Source organism: Polychytrium aggregatum, assembly GCF_025602895.1.
Source record: "Polychytrium aggregatum strain JEL109 chromosome Unknown BJ171scaffold_92, whole genome shotgun sequence".
NCBI classification, from domain to species: Eukaryota; Fungi; Chytridiomycota; class Chytridiomycetes; order Polychytriales; genus Polychytrium; species Polychytrium aggregatum.
Genome location: NW_026516294.1, coordinates 87,513 through 96,464, shown reverse-complemented (window position 1 = coordinate 96,464; position 8,952 = coordinate 87,513). Strand labels below are relative to the sequence as shown.

The window sequence follows — 8,952 nt, the reverse complement described above, 5'->3', positions numbered from 1 at the left end:
TGTCTAGGAGGTCACGGAACACATCGTTAAGGAAATGCTGAAACACGGCGGGTGCATTCGTGAGCCCAAAGGGCATCACTAAGTACTCGAAGAGGCCGAACGGGGTGCGGAAGGCTGTTTTCCATTCGTCGCCTGCACGGATGCGTACAAGGTTGTACGCACCGCGCAGGTCGATTTTCGAAAACACCTTTGCCCCGCTCAGGCGCTCGAGCAGTGCGGGAATCAGTGGAAGCGGATACCGGTTCCGAACTGTGATCTTGTTCAGGCTTCTGTAGTCAACACACAAGCGCAGTGTGCCGTCTTTCTTCCGAACGAATAGGACAGGGGAAGCCGCGGGAGACTTGGACGGGCGAATGAATCCCTTCGCAAGATTCTCGTCCAAGTACTCCCGTAGTGCTTTCGTTTCTTCCACCGACAGATTGTAAATGGGACCGAAAGGGGGGGACTTGTCGGGGACGAGGTCGATGCTGCAATCGTATGGGCGGTGGTCGGGCAGTCGGTCTGCCTTTCCCTTACTGAACACATCGGCAAAGTCACCGTACTTCTCCGGCAATGTAGCTGGAGGATTGCTTCCTCCAGTTGGGTGAGAGGCGGCAACAACGATGGGAGCCGTCGGGATATCGACGGTCCCGGCCGCCCAGTCGACTGTGGGATTGTGCTGGTGAAGCCAAGGCAAGCCAAGCACAACTGGCGCGTGCGGGCTGGGCATGAGGTCGAGCACGAGGGGCTGCTCGTGGCCGCCGACCGCAATCGTCAGCGGCTCGGTCTCTTCGGTGATCGTGGGAAGGGCGTGTCCGTCGATGCCTTCCGCAGCCAGTGGCTTGTCTTTGGTGTGGATGGCAAGTCCCACTTCCTTGGCAAACGTGGGATCGATCAAGCATGCGGAGCATCCGCTGTCGACCATGGCGAGCGTTGGGGCCACGAGGTCACCTTGTTGGAGCTGGATGGGGATAAGGAACAGCTTGGAGTCTTGGCGGCGTGCAATCATTGACAAAGCGGCAACCATATGCACGCAGTCGGGGTCGGGCGTGTCGCCACCACCATGCGGGGGGCATGTGGTGGGGGCGGTGTTGGCTGTGAGGGGCGTGCTGCCAGGTGGGGGAGCATGTGGGGGGACTGGGGCATGGGAAGTCTGCTTTGGGAAGTGGATGGGCAGGTTGCTGGACTCGAGGATGGGTGGGTGCATGAGGTAACGGAGGTCCACCTTGGCCCGAGGGCAAGTGGTAGCGGCGGTGGTCGAGGTGTTTGAGAGCGGCGCATGCTCTTGGACGGGTCGAATGGTCTGGGGCTGGGGGGCGGCCTGGAAGAACGAGGCGGGGCTGGGTTGCGGGATGGGTACGGGTCGGGGAGTTAGGGCAGGTTGGGCCTTGGGATGGGCGGTAGCAATTGGTCTTTGAGGTTTGGAAAAGACTTTATTGCTGACATTGTCGGTCAGCGCCAGAGCAGCGGCCCTTAGAGGCTCTGGCGCATGTCGTTTCCCGACTCGGTGTTGGTTCGGCGGTTGGGGCAGGCCTTGACAAAGTGTCCGGCCTCCCCGCAGTACAGGCAGAGATTATTGGCTCTGCGATGTCTGCGTTCGGCTTCGCGGGAGGCCGAACCGGAGCCGGGGACTTGAGCCACCAAGGGGTCGTCTTGGGCTTCCTTGAATCCTGCGGGTGGAGGCAGCTCGAGGTTGGGACGGCGAGGGCGGCGGTCCTCCTCGAGACGGCGCTGGTAGATGCGGGCGTCGAGGCGAGTCGCCACTTCGATGAGCTCTTCAAGCGTGGCAGGCAGCTCGCCTCGAATCGCGAGCATGTCTTTGACGTCGGTGTTGAGCCCGCGGTAAAACTGGGCGATCAGAGCCTGTTCGTCCCAGTGGATCTCCGCTTGGAGGAGCTGGAACTCAGAGGCGAAGATCGCAACAGACCGCTTGCCTTGGGTGAGGCGCATGATAGCGCCTTCAGACCGGACGACGGAGTGCGGGTCGCCAAAACGAGCTTCGAGCTGGCGAACGAAGGTGGCAAAATCTTGGATGGCGGGGCTCTCCGTTGCAACGAGGCTGGCGAACCAGTCTGCGGGTGGTCCGGCGAGCAATGTGCCCACAAGGCCCACCCGGTGACGGTCCGTGGGGTAGCGGGCCTCGTGGATGGACAGGATGATCTTGACTTGGGTCAGGAAGGAACGGAAGCGACGACGGTTGCCGTCAAATGGGTCAGGGAGGCGGAGAGGAGCGTCGGCCATGGCAGGCAGGGTAAGAAGAGGAATCAAATGTCACGGACGGGCAGGGCTGGAGAGGACGGAACGGCGGGCGAGGCTCGAGCGAAGGCAGGACGGAAGCGAGGCGACGGCAGGGCGGAAGCAGGACGGGATCGGGGGGACGGGGACTGGAGACGGTCGTTTATTTGGCGAACGACGCAGGGCAAGGCGGAGAATACAGGTGATTCCTCTTGCTGGGCCTCTCGGGCGACGGGGATGGCGCCTTTATATAGTTTGGGCCCAGCAAGAGTCGGTGCGGGGAACCGGGTCGAGGTTCTCACGCTGCGTCGCTCAGTCTGCGTGCACGCGCTATGTGACGAACACGCCGGTTCGTCACAAGCGCTGGCCGCACTCCTTAATCTTGGCCGGGTTGTCAGGGCTCATCATGTTGTTCTTGCACACGATGTCGTGGTCGTCTTGGTCGAGGTGCCATGAGGCCTGCTTCCTGTCTGCACAGCGTGAGCAGCGGACCCTGTGGCCTCGGAGTGCAAAGACCAAGCGGAATCGACGGTAAGTGATCTCGTCGAAGGTGAGTGACATGTAGTCGGCCTCACAGGCTTCGCCCCTTTCTTCCTTGGCTGCAATTTCGATGGCCCAGTTCTTCTCGGCCTCGACATCGGGAGGGTTGGGGTACATTTCGGAGTCTCCGTAGAGCTCCTCGATCGTTGTTTCGATCGGCTTCTGGCCACTGGGGACTATGGGCTGGGAGACTTCTTGGCCATCGCCTCTGCGTTTCTTGGGCGTGGTGTAGGAGATGGTATCTCCGACGCTGTGCTGCGCGTACTGCGCGTACTGCGCGGCGCAGTGGGTCGTGACCTGTGCTGCGCTTTGCGTTTTCACGCACCGCAGGCAGGCCACCGCAGGGTATACCTGCGGGTTGCCCCCGTTCCCCCCCGTTTGTCTGGAGTTCGGTTTTATCGTGAATAAACGTAAGTGCTCCCCGAGCTCACCCGTCCGCTAGAGTAGCCTAGCACCGCCCTGTTCTGCCCCGTCCTGTCTTGTCTTGTACCCCCTCCCTCCCCGTCTTGCCCCAACGTCCCAGTAGTGGACGTTACATGGTAGCATCGGAAATCCTCGTCTTGTTTTCGTCCTGTTTGTCCTCTTTCTAGATCCTCAAGCTGGATCCCGCCTCTCTTGCCGACCGACTCTCCTCTCTGTCCCTGGAGCCTGCCCCTGCCATGAGCAACCCCCGCCCACTTCCGGAAGCCTTCCTCAAGACCTTCCGTGCCCCAGTGTTTACTGGGAAGAGCCGCTCCTCCTCGGTGGAGGACTGGCTGCAGCAACTCGAGGACTACCTCGATGCTGCCCAAGTCGCCCCCACCCACCACATCGTCGCCGCCAAGCTCTGCTTAAAGGACCAGGCGTACCGTTGGTACCGCCGCCAAGGGTTCGACGAGCAGAGCGAAGGTGTGTTTGACGACTTCAAGGACCGCCTCCGTCGCCGCTTCGGCAGCCCCAATGCTGAACTCATTGCCCGTGACAAGCTATACTCTCTCGTGCAGCGTGGTTCTGTGACCCGCTACATCGAGGAGTTTGAAGACCTCTCCTCCCAGATTGAGGAGCTGGGCTCTGCTGATGCGATGTACCTCTTCCAGAAGGGCCTCAAGCCCAAGATCAGAGAGTACATCGCCAGCAACCCTGATGCCCGCAAGTCCCTGGACGTGATGATGGACGTTGCCGAGAACCTCGACAACGTCCAGTACCATGGCCGCCAGTTCTACCCGCAGCTGGCAGGCGGCCATCGGTCTCATCACGTCCCAGCCCGTCCGCCTCGCCCGGCCCCGCCCGCAAGACCCATGCCTGAGCCCATGGACGTTGACGTCAACGCCATGGAGGCTCGTGGCCCTCCCCGCTCCCGGTTCCAGCAAGCTGCCACTGTCTCCCCCAAGGACAGACAGAAGCAGGAGGACCTCCGCCATGGTTCCTGCTTCTTCTGTCACCGACCGGGACACCAGGCCAAGGAGTGCCCCATGAAGTCGGGAAACGGCCGACCCTACTAGGTGGCTCTGGAGCCCTAGTAGGAGACCAACGCCGTGGATTGCTCAATGCAGTCCACGCGTCTCCAGAGGAAGTTCACCTCGCCCCCTCCCCCGAAGGAGAAACAAACCAAGTGTTGTGCGTCGTGCGAGAGGTGCATGGTGGCGCAAGCCGCCTGCCTCTCCACGAACGTGAAGAGAAAACCAAAATTGAAAACCAAAACAAAAAAGAAAATCAAGAACCCTTGAGGGACAGGACCGCCTGTGCCCTCACCCCTGTCAAGTCGTGTGTGTCGGATGCTTCCGACATGTGTCCGCAAGCCGTGGACGTCGTGTGCAATGGCGTGCTGACGCCGCAGGCCCCCGCAATGGCCGAACCCTATCCAAAATGTCCGAGTGGCCGTGATGAAGCCAACCAAGACCAAGTGTCGCCCGTTCCCCCAAGTCAAGTCATGGTGCAGGAGGCTGTGCAGGAGGACCATGAAGAGTCCCTGCTGTACCTCCCTGCCACCGTCCAAGGTCACACCGTCCGAATGATGGTGGACTCTGGAGCAAGCTGCAACTTTGTCAGCAGACGCTTGCTCCAGGAGCTCAACATACATGCAACCAAGAAGAAGTCGCCGATGAGTGTGGCGCTTGCAGACGATCGTGTGCAGCAGTGCACACACCAAGTGGTCCTGCGAGTGGCCCTCCATCCCAAGTACCATCCTGTCCTGTTGTTCCAAGTGATCGACACCAAGTTCGATGCCATCCTCGGCATGAGCTGGCTTGCTCGTGCCGAGCCGACTCCAGTCGTCGACTGGAAAGGCCGCACTGTCCGTGTTGGCCCTGACATTGTCCTGCAGGGCATGGCCTCACCCAACATGCCACCTCTCCTCTCAGCCATGCAATTCAAGAGGCTGATCAAGAAGGACACGTCGTTCCTCTGTGTCGTGCGTGAGGTCGACGACACCGACCAAGCCGGTCCCGGTCCCCCGCCTGTGGTGACCAAGCTGCTCGACGAGTACAAGGACGTATTCCCCGACCAGTTGCCACAATGCCTGCCACCCCAACGCACCGTCGATCATCGCATCGACATCGAACCAGGCTCGTCGCCTCCGTCAAGACCGACGTACCAACTGTCGCTGACGGAGATGGACGAACTCAAGCGCCAGTTGGATGACCTCCTCGCCCATGGGTTCATCCGCCCGAGCCAGTCACCGTATGGTGCACCAGTGCTCTTTGTCAAGAAGAAAGAAGGTGATCTCAGGATGTGCGTCGACTATCGCGCACTAAACAAACAGACCATCAAGAACACCTACCCGTTGCCCAGGATCGACGAGTTGATGGATCGTCTGAGTGGAGCAAAGGTCTTTAGCAAGATAGACCTCCGCTCAGGCTACCATCAGATCCGCATCCACGAGGATGATGTCCACAAGACCGCCTTCAGGACTCGCTACGGACTGTACGAGTTCCTAGTGCTGCCGTTCGGATTGACGAACGCACCTGCCACGTTCATGCAGCTGATGAACGATGTGTTCCGCCAAGAGCTCGACAACTCTGTCATCGTGTACCTGGATGATATCCTTGTGTACAGCAAGGATGAAGCGACCCATGAAGGTCATGTCGCCCGCGTGCTGGCCAAGCTACGCGAGCACAAGTTGTATGCCAAACTGTCCAAGTGTGAGTTCTTCAAGAATCAAGTCCCGTTCCTGGGACACGTTGTCTCAGGAAGAGGAATCGAAGTCGACCCCGCCAAGGTCAAGTCTGTGGTCGAGTGGCCGCCGCTCGCATGCGTCTCTGACGTGCAGTCGTTTCTCGGTCTCGTCAACTACTACCGCCGATTCATCCCCGATCTGGCGCGCACTGCCGGTCCACTCACAGACCTACTCCGCAAAGAGTGCCCCTTCGTGTGGGACCACCCACAACGCCAAGCGTTCGAGACCCTCAAGCACGCCTTGACGAACGCTCCTGTCCTCGCTGTGTTCGACCCGAACACGGATGTCTCCGTGCACACCGACGCCTCCGACTTTGCGGTGGGAGCTGTTTTGATGCAGGAGGGAAGGCCCGTTGCCTTCGAGTCGCGCAAACTGTCCCAACACGAGATCAACTATCCCGTGCACGAGAAGGAGCAGCTTGCGATCATCTACGCGCTGCAGAAGTTCCGAGTGTACCTCCACGGTACCGCCAAGCCCTTCAAGATTGTGACGGACCACCAGTCACTGCGTTACCTCGACACCAAGAAGAACCTGAGCCGACGCCAAGCGCGATGGATGGAGTTCCTCGCCGAGTACAACTACGAGGTTGTATACCAGAAAGGCAAACTCAATGTGGTGCCTGACGCACTGTCCCGACGCCCCGACTACCAATTGGCGTCACTGTACGAGTCGACTGTCAGTGTCGACAACACGATGCTGGATGTTGTCCGAGACAACATCGCCAACGACAAACAGTTCGGAGAACTGTTCCGAAAGGTGTCTAAGCTCCCCAAGGACGACGAATCATCCGAGTACACAGTGCGTGATGGCCTGCTCCTCCTGAAGAAGGACAGCCGTGTCTGTGTGCCGGACATTCCGTCGTTGAAGACCAAGTTGCTCCAAGAGGTCCACGACTCGCCCCTCGCTGGACACTTTGGAGTCGAGAAGACATACGACCGACTGGCCAAAGTCGCATACTGGCCTGGAATGAAGCGCACCGTCGAGAAGTACTACGACCGCCGACACCAGGATGTCTCCTTTGAAGTTGGAGACCTTGTCTACCTGGACGCCGACAACATCAAGGTCCCCGAAGCCCAGTCAAAGAAGTTGTTGCCCAAGTACCGAGGACCGTTCAAGATAGCGGCCCGACCCAGTCCCCTCAACTACCTGTTGGACTTGCCACCTGGAAGCAAGCTCCATCCTGTCTTCCATGTGTCCAAGCTGCGTCGCCACACGACCCGCAGTCCAGCACAGTTCCCCGACGCCGACGAAGGTGTCCCGGACGACGCACCACTGGAAGACGACCTCGGACAATACTATACTCAAGAATATGAAGTCGAAAGGATCGTGAGGCACAAGAAAGTGGCTGATGGGTCACTTCGGTTTTATGTCAAGTGGGTTGGTTACCCACACTCGGGCAACACATGGCAAACACTGGAGGACTTGTCCCATGCACCCGAGGAGCTGAGTAAATACGGTAAACACCTCGAGGAGCCCCAAATAAAGAGCACACGCAGGGCTCCTCGCAGGAAGCCTTCTTAAGTGTGGGAGTGTAGGAGATGGTATCTCCGACGCTGTGCTGCGCGTACTGCGCGTACTGCGCGGCGCAGTGGGTCGTGACCTGTGCTGCGCTTTGCGTTTTCACGCACCGCAGGCAGGCCACCGCAGGGTATACCTGCGGGTTGCCCCCGTTCCCCCCCGTTTGTCTGGAGTTCGGTTTTATCGTGAATAAACGTAAGTGCTCCCCGAGCTCACCCGTCCGCTAGAGTAGCCTAGCACCGCCCTGTTCTGCCCCGTCCTGTCTTGTCTTGTACCCCCTCCCTCCCCGTCTTGCCCCAACGTCCCAGTAGTGGACGTTACACGTGGGCTGATCCGTGAGATCGATTGTTTCGGCCTGAGCTTGGGCCTCAGGGGGTGCTCTGGAGGGTCCAGGGACACTGTCATGGACGTCTACGGCCATTTCGGGGGCAGGCGAGTCGTCGGGGGGCATGGTTGGTACCGGGTTGGTTTTGTTGGTAGGCAATGGGAGGGCAGTAATTCAAAAGGTGCGTCCGCGGAACACTCGATAACGAGATCGGGGCAAACCTGGGGAATTAGCTCAGATGGTAGAGCGCTCGCTTAGCATGCGAGAGGCACGGGGATCGATACCCCGATTCTCCACTTTCACTGCCCGGCTAGCCCTATCGGTAGATCGTGAGACTCCTAATCTCAAGGTTGTGGGTTCCACCCCCATTCGTCAACTTTTCGGAAATTACGTTCTCCTGTATTTTTTCCCCTGGGGATTCGGTTGTGGTTTTCTTCCCGTACTCTTCCCTGTTCAAACTTGTCGGATTTATCACTACCTGCTTTTTTACTTTTTTTTCCTTTCTCCTTTCTTTTTTTCCATTCCTCTGTTTTCTTTTCTGTTCTTTGCGTTCATCGTCTTTTTCAGTCTCCTCATTGTTCCAGTTCAAACACCTTTCCCAATTTCTTTTTTGTCTATCGCTCCATCATCTGGAGTCTGACAATATTTGCACTTGGGTCTGGAGTATTGTTTGATTTGCTTCAGTCTTTGTTGGCTGTCTTGTATTTGATTCCCTTGTCTCATATGATCATGATATTCGCTCTGTATCTGATTTTTTCAATTTTATTCTTCAAGGCCCTCCTCTGGGTATCGTCTATTCTATTCGTCCATACTGCGATTTGCAGATTGTTCTGTCCTTTTCTTCCCTATATCAGGTGTGCCTTCCTCTCCCGAGTTAGGTTGCTTGTAGCTGCAGCGACTTGCTGGTTCCCTCCGTGCTAGCGCACTCCATGTTCCCTCAGGATATCACAAGGCACGCCGGACAAGCATTTACATATTAAATACCACGGAGGAATTGCCAGGGCCTCGCCTTGTATCCATGGCGGTGATGTGCGCATCGCTGGTTGTTGCTGGCTCGACACCGCTATCATCGTGGGGCCAATTTTCAACCCCTCTGGGTCTGACGAATCAACTCACATATCTATGTGTCGGACACCCAGGAATTGGTTTGACCATGGGTTTGTTCTTGGTCCCTGTCTCGAGTGAGGATCTGCCATGGTCG

The 8,952-nt window shown here is 58.1% G+C and overlaps 2 protein-coding genes and 1 non-coding gene across 3 annotated transcripts; 2 read left to right on the top strand and 1 right to left on the bottom strand.

Annotated features, from left to right (window-relative positions):
• Nucleotides 1-2,518: 2,518 nt before the first annotated feature.
• Nucleotides 2,519-3,300, bottom strand: BJ171DRAFT_605008 (uncharacterized protein; the record flags this gene model as incomplete). Its single annotated transcript, XM_053115198.1, has 2 exons — nucleotides 2,519-3,027; nucleotides 3,271-3,300. The coding sequence occupies 2 exons, from the start codon at nucleotides 3,298-3,300 to the stop codon at nucleotides 2,569-2,571; spliced, it is 489 nt and encodes a 162-aa protein (XP_052962017.1). The 3' UTR covers nucleotides 2,519-2,568.
• A 4,389-nt stretch (nucleotides 3,301-7,689) lies between these two features.
• On the top strand, nucleotides 7,690-8,833 carry BJ171DRAFT_533941 (uncharacterized protein). Its single transcript, XM_053112830.1, has one exon. It carries the CDS (start codon nucleotides 7,990-7,992, stop codon nucleotides 8,389-8,391), a length of 402 nt encoding a protein of 133 aa, XP_052962016.1. The 5' UTR covers nucleotides 7,690-7,989; the 3' UTR covers nucleotides 8,392-8,833.
• On the top strand, nucleotides 7,975-8,047 carry BJ171DRAFT_t322. Its single transcript has one exon. It is a non-coding gene; the product is annotated as a tRNA-Ala (tRNA).
• Nucleotides 8,834-8,952: the final 119 nt, after the last annotated feature.

Bases quoted from the DNA above. Each gene is read 5' to 3' on its own strand.
- BJ171DRAFT_533941 (XM_053112830.1), top strand. From the start codon at position 7,990: ATGGTAGAGCGCTCGCTTAGCATGCGAGAGGCACGGGGATCGATACCC.